Source organism: Danio rerio, chromosome 16 (genome assembly GCF_049306965.1).
Source record: "Danio rerio strain Tuebingen ecotype United States chromosome 16, GRCz12tu, whole genome shotgun sequence".
NCBI classification, from domain to species: Eukaryota; Metazoa; Chordata; class Actinopteri; order Cypriniformes; family Danionidae; genus Danio; species Danio rerio.
The window spans coordinates 42644299-42672132 of NC_133191.1; the positions used below are offsets into that span (position 1 = coordinate 42644299).

General features: G+C 35.6%; 1 protein-coding gene across 1 annotated transcript; it reads left to right on the forward strand.

Moving 5' to 3' along the window:
- The first annotated feature begins 922 nt into the window (after window positions 1–922).
- prune (prune exopolyphosphatase) lies at window positions 923–27148 on the forward strand. The gene is made up of 8 exons (NM_001160294.1): window positions 923–1092; window positions 9783–9887; window positions 9968–10170; window positions 12804–12985; window positions 15598–15756; window positions 15863–15957; window positions 21977–22135; window positions 26747–27148. The coding sequence occupies exons 1-8, from the start codon at window positions 1054–1056 to the stop codon at window positions 27146–27148; spliced, it is 1344 nt and encodes a 447-aa protein (NP_001153766.1). The 5' UTR covers window positions 923–1053.
- Window positions 27149–27834: the final 686 nt, after the last annotated feature.

Sequence of the window (27834 nt, forward strand, 5' to 3'; positions counted from 1 at the left end):
GAATTTTATCTCATTTGTATGTTTTTGTTTGATCTAGGAGCTGGGCGCTTTATAAACTGCTGAGACTAGTCTTAAAGATTTATCATTTTTTCAATACTGGTTCATAACTTTTGATACTTATTCATTAAAAATGGATGACTCCATTCTGAATCTAATTTTAACCCATTGGTTTACTGCTGGACAGTCTAAATTGCTGTTTGTAAAAATAGATAGTTTTCCCTTCATAAAATCATGTTTTAGGTTGAATTTTGCACAATGAGAGCTGTATAAATTCAATGTAATCTTTCTTGTTTAATCAGGAAGGCTAGATGGAGGTAAAGTTGGTTTTATATTCAGATAATCAGACATTCTCCTTAATAATATAATTTCAGGAAAGTATTCTTTGCAAATTCTAAGTAGGGAAATCATATTAGCAGCAAATGACAATCAAAGTACAACATTGTTCACAGTGAATTAGATAGTGTTAATGTTGTTTTAAAATCATACTTGCGTGCTAAATCCAATCGAATAATCAAAGTACCATGGTAAACAATATAGGGACTTCTAAATGAACGAATGTGCAAATATAAAACCAAATTTACCTCTATGTAGGCTAGTAAGTTGCATGTTTATTTAGGTAGCAGGAGTTAAGTTTAGTTAGCATTAAATTAGCCATTAACCTGTAAATTGGATGAAAAATGTATGGGGAAAAAAAAAAAAAAAATATATATATATATATATATATATATATATATATATATATATATATATATATATATATATATATATATATATATATATATAGCCTTTATCTACACACAGTTCAGTAGTCTTGTGGAAGTTGGCCAACATGCACTACAACTCTCAGAACTCCACAGAACTACATTTACCGTCTGGTCATGTGACGTCAGGACGTAACTCAATGAGATACGTCTACGCTCTCGCACAGCTCTGGATTCATAACTTGCACACAGTGAAGCGCTGAGGTCCTCTACACATTTCGGTACACTGAAGGGCATTTTTAAACTCTTTAGGATATTCCGCAACGTGAAACCCCTCGTGCTCCGTGTAACAATGGAGGCGTATTTACGGAGCTGTCGTGATGTGCTGAAGGTAAGATTGAGCTAATACTGTGCGCTTAAACACTTACGCGTGGTTTGTTGTCTTCTACCATATTAGCCACTTAAAATGTGGCCAGTAACCAGTCGTTTAGTGTCGTGACATTCAGACACTTGAGTGTGCTTGTCGTATGTGATAGTTTGGTGTTGTAAATAATGTATGCTTTGTTTAATGTACACTTGATATTGACTTAAGTCATATGGTATGACGCGCGTGCACGGACCCTGGCCGCATGCGCTATTGACTGAGAGACCACTGCGAGAAACCACATATGTTTGTTTACGTTTATCATCTATATTAGAACAAAAGGTTTGATAGTGATTTGTTTTTACATTGACTACACCTATAAATATTACAACAGTGTAACTTTGACGTAATGCAATGCTCTGTTAACTTATGGTGCTAACTAGTATAATTATATGAAAATGTGATTATTAATTATGCATATTCACACACATTCAGTACAATTGAGTTCAATCCAAAATACAGTTCAATACAACACATTATAATTACGCATTTTTGCCACACGTAGCCTAAAAGTTTTTATATTTCTATGTGCATAATTGTGTTTTATATTTTCTATATGCATTTTGTAAGTTTGTGTATTTGGAGTTTAAAAAATACTTGGCAGTTCTCATTTTCATATTCGTCACTCTTTTTATGCTAAACTAATGATTTCTTCTACATTTAAAGTTAAAGGTTCGTCATTTAGAGAATTAAATGACCTAATTATTCCATGTTTTCAAACATGTTTAGATTCCTTTACAGACAAAAATGAATGTTTTCATTTCAGAAGTAATAAAAGCAGTATATGGAGTAACCTATTGCTTTTTCACTGACAACAACTGAAAACATGTTTTAATCAATTGCAGTTTTCTGCTAAATGTAACTAGACAAATAACTAAAAGTGCTCTAAATGACAATATTTTAAATTAAAATTAGTAAGAAATCTATCAGACTTTTAGAGAATTAAAATAAATATTAACTCTTTTCTAAATTTAGTTTTATAGTTTGTCTTCAATATAGTTTTTTGCAACCTAGTAAATCCAGTACGTCCAGATTCATGCATGTACACTAGGCATGGGATGATAACCCGTCTCAAGGTATACCGTAGTTTGGAAAAGTTTAGGTTTTAAAACCCAGAAAGTTTTCGTTATACTGTTCTTAAGGTATATATTTTTTTGTCTGTTTAGGTTTTTTTTCACGATTTTCCCAACTGTTTTATTTAGTTTTTTTTTTTTTTTTAATTGACCGAACTGCAGTCTTAGTATGTCTGTTATTTCTATTTATGATGTAAAGCCTATAATTCTAGCCAAGGCTATGTATGAGCAAGTCTTACCATTGATTTATGTATGGCGAACATGTTTGTGGGTGTCACCACTCATAATTAAAGTGCACCTTTCGCTTATAATGCCTATTGCTCATCGTCATCAATTAAAATAAGAACACATGACAGCTGAGCAGGACTCTGCAAAATAATCCCTGAAACTGACCAATGTGAGGAGACTTTACTAGCAAGTAACAATTTAAAAATTTTAATCACTTTTTCAGAACAAAACAAATGATCTACAGGTGTGAAAGCACCCATAACAGAACTTATTTTGCTGCAGTAATCACAATACCATGATACCTTGCTATTTTTATCCAAGGTTATCATACCGTCAGAATCTTATACTTTTTTTTTATGTTTTTTTTTTTTTTTCAGATGTCTCTTCTGCTCACCAAGCCTGCATTTATTTCACCCAAAGTACAACAAGAATAGAGTAACAATAAACAAATATATTTTGCAGAATAATTCTATTTTTCAGCTAAAGTTTATGTTTATCAAGACAACTGAACATGCTTAAGAAACAATGGATTGAGTCAGTAATAATGAGAGTATAGGATATCCGTTTATGAAATATGGTGTAATTACTTTGAAATTTGTGAATAAACAAATCTTGGAGTCTGTGTCATGAGTGATGATACAGACAATAATCTCAGACTTTTAGTACGACTATTTAAATATAACTGTAATTTATTCCTGTCATTTCAAAAGCTGAATTTTTAGCATCATTACTCAAGTCACGTGATGCTTCAAAAATCATACAGATATTCGAAGAATAATATTCTAATATTAATATAATAATCTTGCTGCTTGGCTGTTTTCAATATAATAATTAAAAAAATGTAAGATGAATTTCTTTCTTTGATGAATATGTTCAGAAGGAGAGCATTTACCAGAAGTTACATTTTTTTTATGGTATTTAACTGCTAAAAATTCAGCTTTTAAATGACAGGAATAAATTACAGTTATATTTAAACAGTTGTACTAAAAATCTAAGATGAATTGTCTGCATCATCACTCATGACACAGACTTCAAGCATTTTTTATTCAAAAATTTCTAACTAACTACAACACATTTCATAAATGGATATCCTATACTCTCATTATTACTGACTCAATCCATTGGTTCTTAAGCATGTTCAGTCGTCTTGATAAATGTATCCTTTAGCTTAAAAATCTAATTATTCTGCAAAATATATTTGTTTATTGTTACTCTCCTTCTCTGAATCTATTATAAACAGTTGAATTTATTTCTGGTATTTAAGGCAAATGAAAACATTAAAAGTAATCCCTTTACTCTTTTGCAGAACTATTACACCCAACTCTATTTTCCACTTTGTAATTGTGCAAATTTGATCACACTTAAGATGTATATTTTTCCCTTGATAAATGTATTAAATTTAGCCCTTTAAATGCTTTTGCAGCTCCATAACTGAATGTTTTTTATAGATACTTTGTTTAATCAATAATAATGGTTCCCACTTTTCTAGTTTTACAGCCTCATGCGCTCAGTTTCATGACACAAGTTGTCTGTATTTGCAGAGACAATAACACCTGCTGCCTGTCCGGCTCATACAATCCTATCCACATCTGCTCAACAGCAGTGCATCTCTCAACCCCAAACACTGTTGTTTTAAACCCAAACACTTGCGCTCTCCGACTGCTAACCACCTAATATCAATCCCTGTGTTTACTTTGAGTCTCTCAGCTCACAGAAGCGAGCAAAGATGGTTTCTTTAACCAATTCAGTCAATGATTAAAGAAAATATACGGTTTCACTTGTGGTTAAAGTGCTTTTTTTCCGCACCGAAGCGTGAGGTTGCAAATATAGAGACACTTTCCACGGTTTTTGTACTGTTTACTCACCATCGCGTGGTCCATTTCACATCACGGTGACTAATAAGCAAGTTCTCAGAATAAGCATGTTTTTTTTTCCTTCACTTCCCCATCAAACTGAGATTTTTTGGTGATGTTTATCACATGAGAGAGACGGAGCTTTGCCAAAAAATTCGCCCTAAACAAGCCTGTCCCGGGTCTGTGCCAGCTGTGAGCTCAGTCTGTCTGTGTTGACAGTCTGTCGTTCAGCATTTCAAACAAACCCCAGCTGTTTGCCCAGATCAGAGTACATCATTTAATGCTGACGTCACTGATGGCTGCTGCTGTATTCGGCTGGAGTAATGGAGCGAGCCGAATACTAATTAACATCATCATGGGGAGAGATAAAAGGATTTATTTAATCTAGGGTGATGTATTCGGTGTTATTCTATTAGAAGTGCTCTTCATTTCTCAAGTAGGGTTTAATATAGGCTCTTGAAATCTCTTTTTTTAACGTTTTAAATACAACAAATTTAATGCAGTCTGTATTTTTATATATATGTATGTATATAATAATAATAATTATAATAATAATAATTAGTTTTATTTATAAATGGTGCCTTTCTGGACACCCAATCACACAGTGGGACAATATGCATGTATTTATTGTCAGCTGCACATCCATGATTCGAATCTCCCGTTCCACCACATCCCAAAGGTGCTCTATTGGATTGAGATCTGGTGACTGTGGAGGCCATTTGAGTACAGTGAGCTCATTGTCATGTTCGAAAAACCAGTCTGAGATGATTCACGCTTTATGACATGGTGCTTATCCTGCAGAAAGAAGCCATCAGAAGATGGGTACACTGTGGTCATAAAGGGATGGACATGGTCAGCAACAGTACTCAGGTGGGCTGTGGTGTTGACAAGATGCTCAATTGGTACTAATGGGCCCAAAGTGTGCCGACAAAATATCCCCCACACCATTACACCACCACCACCACCACCAGCCTAATTCGTTCTTACAAGGCAGGATGGATCCATGCTTTCATGTTGTTGATGCCAAATTCTGACCGTACCATTCGAATGTCACAGCAGAAATCGAGACTCATCAGACCAGGCAACGTTTTTCAAATCTTCTATTGTCCAATTTTGGTGAGCCTCTGTGAATTGTAGCCTCAGTTTCCTGTTCTCAGCTGATAGGAGTGGCACCTGGTGTGCTCTTCTGCTGCTGTAGCCCATCAGTTTCAAGGTTTGACTTGTTGTGCATTCAAAGATGCTCTTCTGTATGCCTTGGTTGTAACGAGTGTTTTTTTTTTTTTTTTTTGAGTTACTGTTGCCTTTCTTTCAGCTCGAACCAGTCATGCCATTCTCCTCTGGCCTCTGGAATCAACAATGCATTTGTGCCCTGGATATTTGGATATTTTGGATATTTTCTCTTTTTCAGAACATTCTCTGTAAAGTAAACCCTACAGATGGCAGTTTCTAAAATACTCAGACCAGCCCGTCTGAGAAAATCTCCATTCTTCCCCATTCTGATGCTCGGTTTGAAGTGCAGCAGATCATCTTGACCATGTCTATGCCTAAGTGCATTGAGTTGCTGCCATGTTATTGACTGCGTTAACAAGCAGTTGGACAGGTGTACCTAATAAAGTGGCCAATGAGCGTATTTAAGTAGAAATGCACTGATGCTCATAGCTATATTTGAAGGCTGATAGTCAATATCTGGAAAAATAAATAAATAATGATGTTGAAAATTTAGCATTGTCCAGAAAGAAAAAAATTTGTTTAAAAGCGCTTATAAAATACAACGCAGTTCTTCTAATGTCTTCATAGTAATTTACCAAAAATGTCTGAAATTTTAATAAATTCGATGGAGACTTGAAAATGTTTTTAAAAACATGAATAAATCTTCCACACCAATGTAAAGTTGGCACAATCAACCCAATAAGAAAATAAATCGTTATTTCTGTCAGCATCTGCTACTGAAATCATAAGAAAATCCCTCTTTTGGTTTCTTTTTTGCCATCAAATATAATATTCACATTATTCCTGACATCAATTTAATAAAAAAGAAACTATTTTATTTATAATTGTATCTTTTCATTTTGAGTTTTGCAGAACTTCATTCACAATGAAACTGAAAGAAGTCAATGATTTCTTTCTTTAAGAAATGTTTAAATATAACTGAAGCTCTTGCTGTTGTGGTATTTTTTACTTTTCAATTGACCGTGGAGGGGTATTAAATGGGTTTTTGGGTCACAATTTTTCCAGAGACCAACACAGTGGTTTTTTGTTGTTATTGATGTTGTTTTTAATATATATATATTTTTTTTTGGATACTTATTTCAACACCACTAATTCCTGCAAGCTTGTATTTTGTAATGGCAGCATGAATGCTTTGGGAAAGCCGAAAAACAGGTACTCAAAATTGCAAAGGTAACAATAAATTTGGATTATTATATTAAGTGTGATAGGCACTGCCTATTAGGCAGTAGGTTTAGTCTGTAACATTAATAGACCTTCTACCTAGCATCTTTTTGTCACCTCTTCTACCAGCTTCCCTTAGTGTTTTACATATAGAAAACAATAATAAACAAACAAATGATAGTGTGAATGCCACTTAATGCAGATGGAATTACCACAAATGACAAAGTAGTGAAAACAATCTTCATTACATTCACTAGCAGAAAAAAAGAACAATTTTCCTAAACAAAACTGTTACCCACAATTTTACATGGCATATCATCAGCTTTACATTCAGTGCAAAATATTGACTAATTTATAGAGGTTATAGGAAATGAGTTTTGTTGTCAATCATTCATGTTATCATCTGTTAAAGGCACGCAGTGGTGAGAAGCAGGAGGTGTTTTATCTCTGGCACACTGTACCCTCCTCACACTGGCTGTCAGTCATCTCTAGAGGACTGGCTGATCATATGTTCAGCATTGTTTGTCAGCTGAAGCTCAGTTTGTGGAGCTGCAACTCTTCACAGCCTGCTGGATGCATTTCCAGCTTGTCATGTAGTTTACTTGCTGTAAATATTTGCGCAGAAATAATGTGACTGAAATCACAAACTGACATTTTAGTTGTGTATTTCAGGCTGATTTAAAGTGACACATTGTGTGTTTTAAAGGTTGCTCTTTTTTGTTTTAAAGGTCTTGTGCAATGGGATTACCTGAATACAGGGCTTAAAGAGACTAAAAAAGTCTCATAATAGACATTTCAGAATTAGCTTTTTTTTCTCACTGGGTCTGAAAGGGTTCATTCAAGGATGTTTTCTTAAACTTACTATTCTGAGACTCAACTCTGCTCTGATTGATCAGATGGCATAGTTTGTAGTGGTTGGCCTACAGCTTACAGTGTGTTTTACATGAGTCATTCAGTACAGTACTATACTGAACGCCGCTTCAGGACAGTATTATAATTACTGTACCGCTCAGTAGAAATGAGCTAGGAGGTGAACAGTTCATACATGAATTTCAGCTTTGGAGGACTTCTTCAGTATTTGTAAACACTCACTTGCTCACTTTCCTATTTATTGGATTTTCATCGAAAAGATTGCATTGAGAGTTCTCGAAAATTCAAAAATTCAAATTCTCGAAATTTCAACAACACAAACCAAACTCTTCCACAGTTCATCTACATCTACAGTATTTGCCGATAAAAGCAGAAGTTTTTCAGGCAGCCAGTGAATAAAATAGGTAGATATTATGCAATTTTTACATGAGTTTTTTTAGGCATGGGAAAGTATAAGATTCTGGCGGTATGATGATAAAATTATCACGGTACTGTGATTACTGCTCTAAAATATGTTCTTTTTAAATGTCTGGGTAAGACATTTCTAGCTGACATTTTTGTCAAATTTGAGTTATTGATGTATTCTTATTAAATGACAACTTATTGTTTACATTTTAAGACTTAAAAAAAATAAAAAATGTTACACACATACTGTTTGCTATGGAATGCAAAAACTTTGAAGCTCAATATCTCAAAATCATTCAGAATGCAGATATAACCTTATAATTCCAAGGTGATGATATGTTTGAGAATTAAATATAATAATATCCTGCTCATATTAACCTTTATTTTACAGAATCGTGATCTTGATTTTAAGCAAAAAAAATCGTGATTCACATTTTAGCCAGAATCGTGCAGCCCTAATACAAACAATAAAGGTGTGCTGCTTGCGTGCGCATATTGGGAGCAATGTGTGCGAACACGGCGCACGAGGTGCATGACACACTCACACATGCTTTCCAGGCGCACCTAGTTAAAAGAATGCGGCGAGTCACATTGCAAGAACTGGACTGATCAGCTTCATATACACTCAGTATACACCAAAGAGAGAGAAAAAAAACATAATTAATAAAAATACCAAACAATTTTGTGATATAGTTGATCAAAAGTGCCTTTTAGACGGAGGTTCAGCAGCAGCCTTTGACTACATTTGTTACCTGTAAAAGGAAATACTTAGCTATATGTAGCTTAGATTTACATTAGACAAATACTATTGTTTTAATTTATTGTTATGTTTATTTATTTATTACTTGTTCTGTCGTTTATTTTCAGTGTAAAATTATTCTGTTTAAATGCCAACAACTTTTTTTTCACATATTTTGAAATCCAAAGAGAAATGGATTATTGTTTGTTCTTTCATTCGTTTTAATTCGGCTTAGTCCCTTTATTAATAAGGGGTCGCCACAGTGGAATGAACCTCCAACTTATCCAGCATGTTTTTGCAGCGGATGCCCTTCCAGCCGCAACCCAACACCAGGAAACACCCACACACTCTTGCATATACTCGCATACACTATGACCAATTTAGCTTATTTAATTCACCTGTACCGCATGTCTCTGGACTTGTGGGGAAACCGGAGCACCTGAAGATAACCCACGCAAACACGGGGAGAACATGCAAACTCTATGCAGAAACGCCAACGGACCGAGCCATGACTTGAACCAGCAACCTTCTTGCTGTGAGGCGATTGTACTACCCACTATGCCACCGTGTTGCCACTATTGTTTGTTTTTTTTATTATTTTGAGCGGTGTTATTTGGTTACTGAGCAGAAATAAATAACACTTTAAAATAAAAGGACTTTTCCAGTAGTGTTTTGAAATTAATGAACGCAAAATAATCGTGATATCTGTGTTTATTCCTCAGACTATAATCGTTCAACCAAAATCCATAATCATTGCATCTCTATATACTGTAGAAATGCAGAAAAATTTTCCATTGTAAACCTTGAAACTGGTTATCATCCCATGATTAGAGTTTGTATTAGAAGATGTACAATAGTTTTCATTAGTTCTATATTTTGCAGGACAACTCAATGCATCATGGATTATGATCTTTGAAATGTTATAATCACAAACAGCTTAAACACACTACATCAAAGTTAATATCTGAGAAACCATAATGGGGCATTTAGAATAGAAACAATTAAAGCTGTATGAGAACTAGGCTTGCAGTTAAATGCTATGAATTCTTGTCCTATATTAGTCCAGCGGCCTGTGACACTGTTCTCCTTCATTCTCAGAGTTGTAGTAGGAACAGCCCAGGGCTGCATGTCGTAATGGGAAATGAGGCTTGTGATATGGACTCCATGGTATCAGCCCTGACCTTCGCCTACTTTCTTTCAAAGGTATGTAACGCCCAACCTAATAAAGCATGTTTGCTGTGGTGTTATTGGAAAGATTGAAGATTATTGTCTGTCTGCTGTAGAGTCTTGATTGTAAGAGGATACCTGTGCCTGTGCTCAATATTCCACGCGCTGAGTTCCCTTTGCGGTCAGACAGCATCTTTCTGCTGAGAGAAAGCGGTCTGTCGCAGGACTACCTGCTGTTCAGGGATGAGGTGGATCTCCATGGCCTGCACAAGAACAAACAGCTGACATTGACACTGGTCGACCACAATGTCCTGCCCAGGTCAGTGTTAGCATATAAAAGGAATCAACACCACACCTTATTACATTTTCTCATACATAAGGAATGCAATTTTAGAGTTGACACGTCGCATTTGCATTAAAAAAAATTGGCTAGCCATAACTTTAACTGTCGCCTTTGCCTGCAGGTTTGCGTTCTTTTCACAGTTGTGTGTGATTTGGGTTGCTTTTACACCTGCCTTATTTACAGTGCATTCGGAAAGCATTCATAGTGCTTCACTTTTTCCACATTTTTTTATGTTACAGCTTTACTTCAAAATGGATTATATTAATTTATTTCCTCAAAGTTCTACACACAAAACCCCATAATGACAATGTGAAAAAAACAAAATTACCGGATGCACTGTAGTTCGGTTGAATCGCACTAGAGGTTATTTTCCCTCTTGGTGCAGGTCAATTGGGCAGGTGTGAATGAAGAGGTGGTCTCGGTATACTTTCAAATGAACCCTGGAGCAGTTTGCTTGTGGTGAGAACATAATCCAAACTAAAACAGACCCAAACGCAAAAATTACTGCACCTTTTGGACCAATCCAGCTGCTGTAGGCAGATGCACTGTGCATTATGGAATGTGGAAGACAAATATTTGTTGACAGCACTTTACCAACAATTTTAGAGAGAGAGAGGGTAAAACATTACCTGATGGATTGTTGGTAATATTTCTGGAAGATGACTATGTCGCAGTTTGGCTAAATGAATTCACGCCTCCTCCTGAAGCGACTTGTGATGCGCCTTCACCATTTGTAATGCCTTAAAACATTGTTTTCCAGCTGCAGCCGCGCTTCATTCTCAAAATGTATAGTTTGTCTAAAGTGATTTATACAAACTATATAGTGCACTATGACCAGGGATACAATCAGCCAGCGCAGTCGTCCCTCCGTAGTAAAAAAACGACATTTTGTGTCAGCCAGTTTGTTTACTTGCAGGAGTTCCATTGGCATTTTCCTGCACGATAATTCTGACCAATCGAAAAGCAGTTTAGGAAATACACTGCAAAAATGCTTTTCTTATTTAGAATTTTTTTTTTTTTTTTTTGATTTTTTTTGTCTTGTTTCTAGTCCAAATATATAAAAGTTCTTAAATCAAGAAGCATTTTCTAGACAAGCAAAACATATTGTCTTGTTTTAAGAAATAGTATGCCAAAATGAAGTGAGTTTTTTTTCCTTAAATCAAGCTAAATAATCTGCCAATGGGGTAAGCAAAATAATCTTATTACAAATAGAAAAACAAGATTATTTTGCTTACCCCATTGGCATATTATTTCTTAAAACAAGACAATATGTTTTGCTTGTCTAGAAAATGCTTCTTGATTTAAGAATTTGTAGATATTTGGACTAGAAACAAGACAAAAAAATCTTAGTAAGAAAAGCATTTTTTGCAGTGCAACATCTGGCCAATGAGTGATGTGGGTTTTGTCACATGACTGCATTTTCATTTTTTTCAACTGGTTTGGACCAAAGCAATCAGGCAGTGTGATGTAAAAAGTTCACAAAGACGGCAGAAAAATGCTAAATGTATCATTTGTTGCCCTTGTTTCAGACAAAATGAACCAACCACAGATGTGAAAGCACCCTAAGTCTTCCTTTTTGCTCTTTTGTTGGCTTAACTTATACCTCAGTTCTACATGTTATCATGAAGCTCATGCCACACAATGAAAATACAGCTCTGTTGATGGTGTTCTCCATCCTCTAGTTCATGATAATTATGAGATGATATAATTCTTATCTAGAATCGAGAATAAATATTATATGTAGGGAATAATTGGCTGTTTGATTATTAGGTAAAAATGCATTACAATTTGTGCATTATTTTCTATTATACTATTACTATTATACTTCTATACTATGGGGTTGTTGAATGCTTGATTTTGGTGGTTGATGAACATTCTATAATGTGCAGCAATTTTCAGGGAACCACACAGCTAAAGTAGATCCTGATATGTCTTAACTGCATCACATGATATTGGGGGGAAAATGACATTGCAGTATTTTATTTTTCTATCATACATATTGTGATACTGAGTACAATTTTACTAGATGAAATAAATTGCTTATTATGGAAAGAATTCATCATTTCAGACTGATTGGGATAGTTTTGTAGGGAAGTACATCTGCAAAAAATATGATAAACCAATCATGAGCCGTGAAAAATGCAGTACAGCAAAGACAGAAACTAAATAAACAGTGTTCTATGGATATCTGGAAATCTTGCTGTATTCAGTGCAAATTTTATAATCAAATGTAAAATGATCCAGTATAGTCTTCATCATATTTATACATAATTACAATTACAGTTTCTTTAAGTTACAAACATTATAATTTTGTGTGCCTGAATGCTCGACATTGCAGATCCTGCGATGTGCCTGTTGCTGATGCTCACATTGTAATATCGATGCTGAAACGATATATATTGTGTAGCCCTACTTCCATATCAGTACGCTGAATGATTTCAGAAATTATTTCATAGCTTACAACAGCCATAAATCAAAATGAAAGGATTTGGATGAGATCCTGTTATGCAAAAATATCCTATTATTAGAAACTATATTTCAAAAATCAGCTAATTTACTTGTGAAGTATAAATGAGGGTATTTACTGTGTGTAATAACTCTGATTGCAGTGCTGACAGTGAGCTTGAGGACGCTGTTGTGGAAGTGATTGACCATCATCTCCTACAGAGACCCTCCTCCTCCTGCCCCATCACTGTGGAGCCTGTGGGCTCCTGCACAACCCTGGTGACTGAGCGCATTGCCCAGAAGTCACCCGCAGTGCTCGACCAACAAGTGGCTCAGCTTTTATACGGTGAGTGTTATAGCAACATGATAAACACTCAAAGGAATGCTGAGCTCTTCCAGCATGACTGCCTTTCAGTCATGTTAGACATCAGATGGGCACAGCGTGCTCTTCACTGGCATTTAGCTAGTCTGTGTGTACATGATACCCTGTAGATCTGCAATAGAATCCTGACTACCAGAAGTGCATTTGTCCTCTCTAGAGGATCTATGTAAATGTGAATATCTTCTACCTCTTTTAAATGAAATCTTTTCATTGCATAAAGGGGACATTAAGGACTTTTAAATGATAAAATGTAAAAGGGGTTGTTCAAATTTCCAATTCAAAGAAAGTGGCATCCATCAACATGTTTCGGAAAGATGAAAAGTGCTTAGTGCTGTGTTTAAAGTGTTTATAAAGCAAAGTTTGGCATGACATGCTGTTGTTTTACATATAAAGCTTTAAATGATACTTCATTTATTTTTTTAACACAATGCAAGACATATTTTTGCCATGATTAGAGGGTTAAAAAAATGTTCTCCCCAGTGGACAGTTATTATCTCTATTTTAGATTTATTTTTTGAGTGTGTGTCCTTGCTGCAATCTGTAACATGATAGTAGTGCAGTGGTCCCCAACCACCAGGCCATGGACCGGTAACGGTCTGTGGATCAATTGGTAAGGGGCTGCACAAGAAATCATTAATTATTTTGGTTTTATTTATTATCGGAGTCTGAACAATCTTTTATTTTGAAAAATGACTGCATTCTCTTGGTTAAATTTTGGTCACTTGAGTGCCAAAATGTAACCCACAAGCTAGCAAAAAGAGTAAGAACCAGACGTCTTTTGAAAGTTTCTTTGCGAAGGGGAAAGGGCCCAGCGAGGACCTACAAACTGATAAGGAATGGCAACCCATTTGTCAACAAATCAGTTGAATTCAACATGTCTATGCAAGAACACATTTTGCGTCTTGTCTTGTACACGCAATTTGAGAGCGGCTCACAACCTTCCAGGCATGCCAAGTTAAAAAACATCTCAACTTTTCAGAATGCCGTGAGCGCATAGCAAGTCAGGTGACAAGAACTGACCAATCAGCTTCGTACTTTGTATGGAACATACACATTTCGGTAGACTAATTATATCAGACAAACACGAAACACTCAAATACTGCAGTGCTTTTTCATTTTCTCTATAAATAAAACATGTATCAGAGCAATGCTGTATCTGCTTGTCATCCTAAAATGATATGCAAAGACAGTTAACTTGCATTACTACGAATTGGGAGCAATGCCATGCTCAGTATGGCCACCACAGAGAAGGAGATCCTGCCTTCTGGTTGACATAGCCAATCGTTAATGTTTATAGATACCAGGTTCTTTTAGGGAGGGGTTTGTGATGATCATGTGTAATGCGTTTGTTACAACAAGCCCTGTGCTTCAGTAAGTACTGTGTGCCTGCATTGATTTTTTTCAATGGCATCTCATCCCATCACATATCGTGTCCTTCCAGTGTCATCCTGTGGTTTGCTCTGGGTTTTTGTCTCAGTTCTTCCAGTGTTTGCAGCTGTGTTCTCTGGTTACCAATGAAATTGGCGTAAAAGAGATTAGTGCAGTGCAAACTGAAAATAACTCATTTTAAATGTAATTAAGGCTTAAGAAACAACAGTAATGGGACAGATGTTGTTGCTGATTTGAAATGTAATTTAATTCAGCGAGCACTATTTGAGATTTCAGGTTTTCCCCCATTCATTGAGATGGAACTCTGGCCATGGGTGAACTGATGAACTGCTCAGAACCATTCCACTCGATAGTGGAACAGCGGCTTCCTTTAAAGGGGCTTTGACAAGCATGAAGGTGTCACAAATCTGCTTGTTACAACAAAACATATGTGATGATGAGTAATGCTTCCAAATTAAGCCATTATTATGTAAAATCTCTGAAATATCATACTGTGAGATAATCAGAAAAAAACTCAAGACAAGTTTCATATTGTACATTACACTAACAGTGATGTGGAGTCATTTTACTGATTTTTCTATGTAGAATTTGGTATTTTTGTTATATTTTATTTTTATTTTGGTTCACTTTTGTATGCACCACATTCTGATGTAAACTCTAGTGGAGACATGATTAGTTTAAAATAACTTTTTTCCCCAAAAATAATGTTTTATGTTCACTAATTACCTTTTAAACGATTGGGATACTTGAGTATAGTTCACCCAAAAAAGTTACAATTCTGTCCTCATTTACTCACTTCTCATTTGTTCCAAACCTTTATGAGTTTTTTCCTCTGTTAAACACAAAATAAGACATTTAGAAACATGTTAGAATTCTGTAACCATTAACTTCTACAGTAAAGTTTTTTTTATTGCTATGGATATCATGGTTATAGCTTTTCAGCATTCCTCAAAATATATTTCTTTCTTATGTTCAACCAGCAGAAATAAACACAAAAGGCTTAGAAATAACCTCCTGAGGGAGAGTAAATATTGAGTAAATGTTAATTTTTGGGTGAACTGTCCCTTTAAGGATAAAGGTAATTCTGAAATATTTTTCCTGGTAGTCAGGATGGTTTCATAAAGATGCGAACTGTCAGCAGAAAGATAAAATCTCGTTGACTTGCTGAATGTGGTTTGTGTTGACAGGTACCATCATCCTGGACTGTGTTAACATGGCACCTGAAGCAGGTAAAGTCACCCCGAAGGACAGCCAGTACGCCATCTTTTTGGAGCAGCGTTTCCCAAAACTGCCTCCGCGGGGCGCTCTGTTTCAGTCTCTGCAGAATGCCAAGTTTGACGTGTCAGGTGAGAGACGATGCTTGAAGTGAAACAGTTTGATGCAGGCTCAGATTGAGACTTTACAGCACGTGTTCATCCTCGAGTGATTTCAAAGTGCTCTTCTGTGTTTCAGGCCTGTCCACAGAGCAGATGCTGCTGAAAGACATGAAAGCAGCGTCTGGTGGCGATCTGAGATTGGCTGTCAGTGTTATTTACATGACACTAGAGGTCAGTACTGGATGGAATCTGTCACTTGAGATCTCAAATGTCCTACAATCTCTGATGCTTTTGAACTTTTGATTTGACGGGTTTGGCTATTGCATTTTTCATCATAGTTTTGCATACATATAAATTCATATATACAGATGTAATTTTTTTTCTTTTTAAAATTTAGATAACTATTTTGCATTTTAATTAAAGTTGTAAATTATTTAATTATTGTTGTAGTGAAATTCTGTTAATAACAGTATATTTTTAATCCATTGCTTCATAATTTTAAGCAGACACAGACATAATGGATTGGACAAAAAATGATAATACATTTATAAAAAAATTATTTCTTTCGGATTACTTAAAGTTTTATTTCATTAAAAATATAAAAGGTTTAGTTGTCAGTATACTATATTGATTTCAAACATCTCTTTTATGAAACAAACAAAAATATATTAAAGAAAATTGTGATCTATTAATTGCCACAATGTAAATAATCAGATTAAAATTATAAATAAAATATTGTGGCACATTGGCGCAGTGGGTGGCACGATCGCCTCATGGCACGAAAGTCAGTGGTTCGAGCCGAAAAGAAAATGAATGAATGAATATACAGTGGAGTGGCACTGTGACTAAGTGCCGGTGCGGAGTTTGCATGTTCTTCTCGTGTTTGTCTGGGTTTCCTCTGGGTGCTCCAGTTTCCTCCACAGTTCAAAGACATGCGCTATAGGTAAATTGAATAAAATAAATTGGTCATAGTACATAAGTGAGTGTGTGAATGTGAGAGTGTGTGGGTGTTGGAATAATTGGCAGTTCATTCCGCTTTGGCAACCACTGCTAAAGGAAACTGAATGAATGAATAATATACAGTTCCACTCTTGAATTTACACACCTCTTGTTAAAATGTTAATTGTGATAACGATACTTTTTTTTTATAACTGAATAAAATATCATAAGTCACTGTAGAATTTTCAGATTCTTTTAACACTGAATATTTGATGCACAACTACTTTAAAAAGTAAAAAAAAAAAGATTCTTTTAGGATCAAGAATGAAACAAAATGCATAAAGAGCAGGGGCATGAACTGCTTAATCAGGGTATAGTTATACCAGGGGTCGGCAACCCGCGGCTCTAGAGCCGCATGCGGCTCTTTAGCGCTGCCCTAGTGGCTCCCTGGAACTTTTTCAAAAAATGTTTGAAAATGGAAAACGATGAGGGAGGTAAATATATTTTTGTTTTCATATGGTTTCTATAGGAGGACAAACAATCTTAACGTTTTCCAATGCTGTAAAAGTGTGTAGAATATTTAATTTCAACATTTCTGTCAACGAAGATTTGCGTCATAGCCTGCGACACACGTTTCTATCAGCAGGGCGGAATGCCAGGCAGGTAGCTGTTGTAAACAAACCGGCGGCTGTGTGATGCGCCATGGAGCGCAAGCTGTCTTTGCCAAAGATGTACAGCGGGGCACGCTTTCTTATTTTCCCTCCCTGAGAGAATTCAAAGAAGCCCATCCCGATCACTCACTCAACGGTGATTATTTACAAGGTGCGATCGTTGATATGCAAACTGCATTTGAGAGCAGATTTTGCGAGTTGCGAAAGGAAAAAACGAGACTGTCTTTCCTTGACACACACCCCTGGAGATTGACCCTTCCTTGTTGAGCACATTCCCAGGAATGACTCGAGCTGATCTTGAAATGGAAATGGCAGGCTGCGTCTTATTGCACTGCTGCCCAGATAAGGGGCATGTTGTGCACGTTCATTTTAATGTTGTTTTTTGGAATCCTCAAAATAAAATAAAAAAACATTAAAAATATCTGATTTCTTTATTGCATTTCTTTAATTTCATCAAAGCAAAACATAATTCATTAATATTGTAATGAAGTTAAACTTGATCATTAAACATAATTCATTAATATTGTAATGAAGTTAAACTTGATCATTAAACATAATTCATTAATATTGTAATGAAGTTAAACTTGATAATTAAACATAATGCATTAACATTGTAATGAAGTTAAACTTGATCATTAAACAATAAAAGTTACTGATAAAAGTTTGTGCACTTTATCAGTAAAATGTTTAGTCCTTTAAAAACACTGTTGTAATACATTAAGCCACTAAGCATTGTTATTATGATGTTTTTTTACTAGAGGAAAACACAAATTACTTCCAAACCCTTCAAATATAGTCTGTGTTAGTAAATGCAAGGCTATTGAAGAAATCCAGGCATAACACTGTCTGACAATGCTTCAGATGACTGTTCTATAGCCTACAGCTAATCAATCTGTCAGATTCTGGAGTGCATTACAGCTCTAAAGAAAATTCTGAATGATAAAATATCTTAAATAATACAAATAGATTTATAGAGATGGTATACAAGTATAATTTCACACACCTGGGAAATGGAGGCAACTTGTATGCCCTATCGTCTGATAATTGTTAGAAATAATTCCAAAAAGCAACTGATTGTGTGTAGCCACATAAAACAAAACAAAAATACGATATACAAAGCCGAGCTCAGCGGCTAATCAGCCGGAATCAGCTGAGGTAAAGTGACGGTGACCAGCGAGACCTAGCTGTCACTCAAGTGGCTACGTCCTTAATTATGCAGACTTGATATAACTTAATATAAACAAAACGGATGAGTTCTAAAAAAAATTCACCCCTCTCATGGTTATATTAGCTATGTGAACCAAAATTGTTTTTGTACCAGGCTGTAAACACCTTTCTTTCGGCTGTAAAGTTGGCCATTTTAACAGAAAGGTCAATAGAAATCTGCTCTATTATAGAGCCAGGTCTAGCAGAATTTGATGAATTCCAGTTTCAGTTTCTTCCATATTTGCTTCATGAGGGAGAGCGGGAGGTTGCTGCTTGGTTTGCTCACAAAGTGGAAGGGGCGGAGCTTTCGGGCACTGATGTTGGATTACTTTATTTATTTTGGATTGTGAAAGCAAAATTCTCCTACAAGAGTGATACAGATGGTGAATATGGTTATACTCGCGGCAGGTATTATTTGGTATTTGGATCATTTATTTCACTAATTTGGCAAACGTCAAACATCATCAGGGAAATGGTGTGACTTTCCACTTCTTAAAAAAACATTAGTGTTTCATTTAGGATGACACTACATATACTATGCTGTTGAGTGTTTAAGTGCATAAGTACAAAGTGCATAGTGTATAGTGTGCTATTTGGGATGCAGCTATTGTTTTAATACATTTCAATATTGAATCGTCACAGTGAAATAATAATACAATATTAGAATTTTCATTCACTGTAGAGATTGAATAAAATAAAACCCACTATAAGTTGATGAATCATTAAAAATTACTTAGAAAATCATAAAATCTGTTTAAAAATGTTTTATTGTCAATTAAATCAGGTTCAGAGCTGAACAAGTTTTGCTGTACATGCTGCATGTAGTCTTGTGTTATTAACATAATTGAAGCTTGAAATGATGTAATACCTACAATGCAAGTCTTGCAAGTGCAAAATAAACATTCAGTGTGAACAAAAGCCATGTGATCTATGGCCAAAGACAAAAGATGTGTTTGCTTATGCGTGTTCCTACATGTTTGCAAGAAGCATTCCAGATGTTTTGTTCAGTGCTGAATTTCCATGTTTCATTTCAATAGAAAAATATTGATTATATTACAGAGAGCAAAAATCCTCAATGAATTATTAATATTGCATTTTTGTCATTATATTAGTGCATCTCTTTGACCACCGGAATAAATCTGACCTCATGCATTTTTAAATCAATCTGTCAGGATTTTTCAGGAAACATTAGAAGATCACATGCCAATGTCATGTTTCCTTCTGTATGTAATGAGTTATGTGGTACGTTCTTGAATCCAGAAAGAGGAAACGTGGATTCTGAAATGTAAGGAGCTGCTATTGTGGGCACAGACTGTGCTCATGCGCTTGTCCACATGACTCAGTGAATTCCTCATTAATAGCGATTCAGACACACCCAGACTCACCGCAGGGCAGGGCGAAGCGTCTCACACACCCACTGATCACTGCACACGTCACCTGCCTGCTCTCTTCACGTTGCACTGTACAGTAGCTGCACATCATCTGTTTAATCAGATGGCAGAAAGGTGTCAGAACTTTCTTTGTTCATGATACAGGAGACAGGGACACTGTAGATGACACGATATAAAAAAGTTAGAGATGTAAAATTAGCTTGGCATGTTAAATAAATAAATTTATTTTAATAATCGTAAATAATACATAAGTATCTCACAATATTTTCAAAATATAATTCTATATAATAAAAAAATATTTAAAAAATAAGATTAGTAAGTGTTAGACGAGCCTCTGCAGGGTCAGTTGGCATTTCTATGTGGAGTTTGCATGTTCTCCCATGTTTGCGTGGGTTTCCTCCGGGTGCTCTGGTTTCCCCCACAAGTCCAAAGCCATGCGGTACAGGTGAATTAAGTTTGCTAAATTGTCCGCAGTGTATGAGTGTGAATGACTGTGTATGGGTGTTTTCCAGTAATGGGTTGTAGCTGGAAGGGCATCTGCTGCGTAAAACATATGCTGGATAATTGGGGGTTCATTCCCCTGTGGCGACCCCAGATTAATAAAGGGACTAAGCTGAAAAGAAAATGAATGAATGAATAATGTGTTATATATATATATATATATATATATATATATATATATATATATATATATATATATATATATATATATATATATATACAGATTCATAATAAAAATAATAATAAAATATTGGGAACAGATTTATAAACCCTCTCAAAACAAATTTGGGAAAATATTTGTTCAACTCACTAAAACACTAAATATTTATAAAATTACAAATCTGTAATCTGATAATCATGCTAAACTTTGATGCCATTCTTTGAAGACATTAATCTTCAGTTTGTTGTTGATACATTTATTTTTGTAGTTATTGTTATTGTTTTTGGCACTTTGTGATAATTTATTTTATATTTATTCTGGGATGTTTCTTTTATTATTGATAATGTCATATTTTTACTTATTGTAAAACATGTTGGGTTCCACACAATTAATTTGTGTTGGGGCAACATGAAAGAATTAAGTTAGCTCATTAGTTTTTACAGTTTAAACTACTGGTCAAAAGTTTGGGGTCAGTTTTGTATTATAATTATTTAATTATTTAAATTTATTCTGTTCATCAAGGCGGCATTTATTAAATGTAAAAAATTGTTAAGTTGTTAAATACTTACTTAAATTTGTTAAATATTTATTTATTACATATTGTATGTAGTTTCAAATGAAATAATTACTTCAGTCATAATTGCTCAATAATAATAATTAATAATATTGATGATGATGATGGTAATAATAATAATAATAATAATAATAATAATAATAACACTTAATATTACAGTAATTTCTGAAGGATCCTGTGACTCTAAAGATTGGGTTAATGAAGCTGAAAACTCATCTTTAAAATCTCTGGAATAAATTAATAAAAGCTACTTTTGAACAGTTATTTTACACTGCAATAACATTTCACAGTTGATCAGTTTGTACCGTATTATTAATGAAATAAATGCAGCCTTGGTGAGCAGGATATGCTTATTTTTTAATAAATTTTAATTTTAATCTCATTTTTAAAACATTTAAAAATCCCACTGACCCCAAACTAGTGTACATAACATTGAACATTAAACAACCAAGTTAAAACATTTTTAAGAGTTGTGTTCTTTCAACTCATTTTAAATAAGTAGTTTGAATAAACAGCAAACATTATTTTTGGACTGTATGTCGTTAAAATTCTTGATATGTAATGCACTTAACTAACATCTTTACTAAAATAAAAAAATATTTATGCTGAAAACAAGCAGAAGAAGGTATAAACATGTGGAAAACATGTATCTGCTAATGAGTTTTTGTTGTCTCGCATAGTGAAAGGATTGCAGTGTTTTATTTTTATTCAAAGCTCAAGTGTCAACAGTGCAGTTGTGTCTTTAGGGTTTTCTTTAAAACAGTGTTTTTAGTAAATGTCAAGTGTTAACAGTTGGTTTGTGTCTCAGGATTTTCTTCAGAGAAGTGGCCTACAGCAGGACCTTTGCGAGTTCTGCCACAGTCACAACTATAATCTGCTGCTGGCCATGACAATCTCTTTTAAAGACAGCAAGGAGCCCTTCAGACAGCTGGCCGTCTACAGCTCCAGCACCGTCTACAGGGAAGAGGTACTCGCTGCACTTTTCTGGACATCAAGGCTTTAAATGTCTTTCTCGCAACTGCATGTTTGCATTATTTTACAGGTTTTTTTTTTACTTGTTGCCTATTTGAGCCTGTAAAAGATCAGTAAAGTTACAATGTCTATTTAAAAGGAGGCTATTCTCTGTATCAGTAACCAGTCATTCCAATGCTTCAATTGTAGTTCTGGGTCTTATATGTCTCAATTAAAGAGCCCGTATTTTGCATTATAAAAGGTCATATTTTGGTTTTGGGGGTCTCCAACAACAGACTGATATGCATGCAAGGTCAAAAAACGTTTTTATTGTCTCATAATATGCATTTGTCTTTACCTTATTATCCCAGCAACTCTCATATAAATCGTTCAGCGATCGTTTTGTTCCCAAACCCCACCTTACCGCAAAGCTAATCTGTGCTGATTGGACCGATGACTCATTCTATTGCGATTGGTCGACTGGATTCAGCGCAAGACAGTAAGAAATGCCCACCACGGCTACAGCAGCTACAGAGTCCACTGCAGGAACGCAGTAAACTTCAGCATATTCTTTAACCATATGTGAACAGCCCCATACAGATTTAACCTGAGAGATACATTACAAGCACTGATCTATAATAGATACGTGATTACAAGCCGCGCAAGGCCATTACAACTTATAACACAAAATTAAACACATATTTTGCAAACTACACAAAACAAGGCCACAATTTAATTACACTTATATGTTATGATCTGGAGGAAGAAGAAAGTAGTCCATAGGAACTGTAAAAGTTACTGACAAAGTCCCACAGTCTCTGCTGCTCCTTCAATGGCAAACGACGAATCTGACGAATCCCGTGTTGCAGCGTAGGTTATTGTATCAATCAAAACGTGATTGTCAAAACGTTGTATCAAAACGTGACAGAAACAAACACAGATCTAGGTTGGCTATACTATAGTATTGTTGTGAAAATGTAGACTTTATTCCCCTCTGCCGAATCTCCATCTGTCAGTGATTGTCATCTCTGCGTCATGATCAGTCCTGTGATTCCCCGCGCCTCCACTAGTGTCTGAAGTGAAAGCGCATGCGCATTTTACTGGAACTGTAATTCCATATTTGGTGATGTACCGTTGCGCGTCAATGCGCTCAAACAAAATATCCGAACCCAACTCGATTCATTTATTTGACTCTGAGTTAACCATTTCGCTAAAGAATCAATAGTTTTAAACATGGTGCACTTTTAGATTTAAATCTCAGCTGAATGTTTTCATTAACTTAGAGCTGTTACACACTGCATGGAAGGTTATTTTCAAAAACCCATAATAGGGGCTCTTTAAACAACTACTAAAGACGTTAGATATGTTTTCATCCAAATATGAAAATTAGATTTATGTGCAAAACTGAAATATTGCATAAATCATTTGCAAATAATTTTTTTATCCAGCGAGTCACAGAGAACAAAACTGTCACTTTCTGATGAACTTGCGGAAAATATCAAAAAGAATCTGGAGTTTGCTTTAGTAGAAGTCACTGCGAGCTTTTTTTACTTGCCTCTCAGAAGATGATGTCGAAGTGGGCGATGGCTTTTGGATCCCTCAGGTGCATAAGACAGTTCTTTAGGTAATGATAATAATATGACAATGATAAAACCGAAAAACCACTTTGGTGGCTTATTTTGGTCAAGAGACTTTAGAAACGACCAAAACAACATTTCAAACTTTGTACAGTGGGTCCATTATGTTTGTACAGTCCATTAATGCCATCCCATCATGCATATTTTTGTCATAACTTGATCTTTTAAAACAAAATCACATGACTTTTTTATGTGTATGCTGGAATTTATTTGGTTGTTGTTTCCACAGTAGTTTATGCTAATTCCTAATTATGAGATAAAAACTTTTCATACTCCATTGTGTGCATACATTTTTAAATCATTTTATTATTTAAATTACTCAATTTTTATGCATAAAAATAGTCAAATAGAAGCATAGCTAATAAAGCCTTACTGATTTGCATAAGTAGTGTGTCATGTTTAAGGGATGCTGCTTGACAGAACTAATACATGCCATTTCTTCATTGATTGTGTGAAGCACACTAGAAAATGCTGGATATTTTGAAAAGAAAATGACTGTTCATGTTTGTGCAGCCCAGAAACCCACATATTAAGAGTTTAAACTGACAAAAACACATGTAGATGTTTTGTTTTGGTGTTCCCGGAGTATCCAACACTAAAAGGCTCCGCCCATTTCTGGAAAGGGGTGGAGACCAGCAACTCATTTGCATTTAAAGGGATACAAAGGCTTGGGACAGTATACAGCATCATTACTGGTCCGATTTGGCTGGCTTGTCAGTAGTTTTATTTTGTCTGCGACTGCTTGTCAATTGCATGCAAATACAGTGCTGGGGTGCTTTCACACCCAGACATTTGTTTTGGAAGCCGTCTCGTTTGCCTTGTTAGCGCGGTTCGTTTAGCATATGTGAATACTGCAACATCGCTCTGATCTACGCCAAAAAAATTGGTCTGAGATCGCATGAATGAGGTGGCCACAGCTCGATTGAAACGGACTCTGGAGCCGATTGATTGTAGTGAGAAAGCAAAGCAATCCAACGAACGGGTGAACCTGGCTATATCACAGTGTATAGCTTTTCACTCATCATAGCACACGTGCTGCTGATTATGTGACAATAAAAGTGATTTGATTTGATATTATGGTTGTGTAATAGCCATACGGGTAATTAAAGAGATAATGAGCATGGACGGTTGTCATTCCTATCGTCAAATGTGTGTTTCATGTCAAATACGAAAGTGAATACATTCTGAAAGATTACAGAGAGCTGTTTAACCGTTGACAAAAATTATCATCTGATAATTTTTCCATATTTTAATCTTATAATATTTTCTATTAGGCCTATTGTTTTGTTCGTTTCTGCACTGACACCTCGACAGAAAGATCAACATTGATCTGCTTTATTATCAGACTGCAGTCTCGCTTCATCTGTTATTTCTCTCTCAAATTTAAGCCTATAATGCATAATTGTAGCCAATGTTTTTAATAGATTGATTAATTCAATAGATAGATGGATAGATTTTTACAAAACTTGACAAATAAAATGAGGCTATGTATGAGAATGTCTTACCTCTCTGATTTATATCTGGTGACCATGTCTGTGAGTGTCAAAATTAAAGTGCACATTTTTGCTTTTAAATATTAGTCAGTTGTATTTAAAGAAAAGTTATATTGAATAAAAAATGTATGTATACAGTTATGTTTGACTTTTGACACACTATTTAAAATATGTGGCTAAGAAATACCTATTATCTTCTTTTTTTTATTATTATTGGGGCCAGTGACAATTTTGCCAGGGCAAGTAAAAATCTGAATCACTGGCCTGATCGAGCCAGTAGAAAAAAATACTTAGCATGGAACCCTGACATTCTAACCGGACGTTCACACCGAAAGCGGCGAGAGCGTCAAAGTAGCCGAAAGTCATTCATTTTCAATAAGAGCTGGCGGCGAGGAGCAGCGCGGCGTGTCTTCTCCAGCGTGGGCGTCGAGGAGAGTTGAAATCAAGTCAACTTTATGGTAATGAGCTATGTCTCGGTTCGGTGGCAAGCAATCAGAATGAAGACGTTCACCGATTGGTTCAGAGAACACAGACCTGTGAACTTTGGTTCCGACCACAGTTGTTCCCAAGGGCTTGATGATTGCGGTCGCCGGATTTCCAATTATTTACAATGTTTTCTTACAGGAAGATGCATTAAATAAGTTACTGGCGAGTTACTGATGTTCATAAATGTTATATATATTTATCTTAAAAATGCGGGAATCTCACGCGACGTGACAGTACAAAACAGTATAGCTGCTTCAGGATATTTCAGACATATGGACACATATTTAATAAATAGAGCAAAGCCACACCATACGCAACTTGATCTTCCATTGTTAAAAGAATTTGATAAGAAGTGCGCAACATTTTCATGCTAGAAACATGTTTTATGCAGGAATGTAACTGATATGCTGCATTAGCTCCTTTAAATACGAGATCAATGTAGCGAGTTTGGACGCTCCCGCCGCTGGAGCTGAAGGCAGACAGCATTGTCGCCAGGGCGGCCAGAGCGACCTTGGGCGCTCTCGCCGCTTTCGGTGTGAACGTACGGTAACGACATCTGAGGCCTTGAAAGATTTAACAGGTGTTTTAACAGTAGTTTACACTAAATGCTCAACCATTTTAATGTGTTTGTCACTTTTTTGTCACGTTTTTAATCATTTGCATTATTTCCAGTATTTTGATGGCGGTCCATTTTAATGAAAGCAAATTGCTTGATCCAGCCTATTCCTTATCGCTGAATACACCTTTTCTCTTGGGGAAAAAACATCAACTAAAATTTTCAAAAAAATATTAAGCAGCACAACTGTGTTCAACATTGATCGCAAAATCAGCAATTCAGACTATTAAAATTACTGGAGTAATGTAAATCTAGCTTTGATATGATATGGTTTATATAGTTTTATAGGTTTATAGTTATATAGTTTATTTTAAATTGGTAGTGTACAAAATAAAGCCACTTTGACTTCAATGATTAAGTTGTTTTAAATGATATCTAATGCTTTTCTTCCACAGATGAGTAAAGCACTAGAAAAAGCCAAAAACCCCAGTCTGGAGCTTAAGCCATTAAGCAGTCCATATCCAGATGTGAAGGCCTTTATTCAGGGTAACACACTGGCGTCTCGCAAAAAGGTGATGCCTATAATCACAGACTTCCTAAAGGAGAAGGAAAGGAGAGAAGCTCAGTGTATGAACATGGAGGATCTGGACCTGGACGATGATTCAAACCAGGACCAGAGTGACTGTCTGGAGGACGCTGGGATTGAGGACGACACTCGGGTTCCTCCAACGCCAATGAACAGTCTGGTGGAGGGCTGTCCCTTAGACAACGGCCTTCCCAAAATCAGCCCTGAAGCCTTGGTGGAGAAAGTCAGCAAGATGGCAAGCATGGAGGACACATCTCCTGAGGAGCAGTGATGAAGATGTGAATCTGGAGTAAGAGAAGGAAGCTCCTTCTGTGTCTTCATATACAGCAGTGGTGCATCAGGGAAATGGCACTGTTTTTAGATCTGGTGAACTCATAAAAGGTACGAGACTGTCTCCAAAGACCTTACTTTTGACCTTCTATTGACTGGTACGTGATGATTCAAACGGAGCATTACTTAGTTGCATCTCGTATAAGACAAGGTTTGGATTTGATAAAAGTAATTCCTATGGCATCTACAATTTGAACTTAATCTTATCTTAAATACTGCAGATAAGATGCACTCAATGCAAGCTAGCGACTGACAATTAATAGTACAAACGGATATGGATTATGAAAATATTCCACTAGTATGCAGTATGCACGTAATTATAACGTGGTAGCTATTTTTATTGTTGTAGCCTGTAAAAAAACAAAAAGATCTGTTAATTAACTGTTTCTTGTATTTTGTGATTCGTGTTTTCGGATTTGCGTTATGGAGCATTGATTTCTACTACATAAACTTTTGATCGTGAAAATTTTGTTTGAAAAAAATGACTTTCATTTGATATTTTTTGCGGTGGCCGAGAGAGCTTAGCGTGCTGCAATTTAGGAAAGCACATGCAATTACAAAAAACACCAGCAAATAAAGAAAAGCTCTTCATCAATTTGACAGCACACACGTTGCAAATTAGTCACA

Bases quoted from the DNA above. Each gene is read 5' to 3' on its own strand.
- prune (NM_001160294.1), top strand. From the start codon at position 1,054: ATGGAGGCGTATTTACGGAGCTGTCGTGATGTGCTGAAG. The intron at 15,757-15,862 runs GTGAGAGACGAT...TCTGTGTTTCAG, and splicing joins TGCCAAGTTTGACGTGTCAG to GCCTGTCCACAGAGCAGATG. The intron at 15,958-21,976 runs GTCAGTACTGGA...TTTGTGTCTCAG, and splicing joins TTATTTACATGACACTAGAG to GATTTTCTTCAGAGAAGTGG.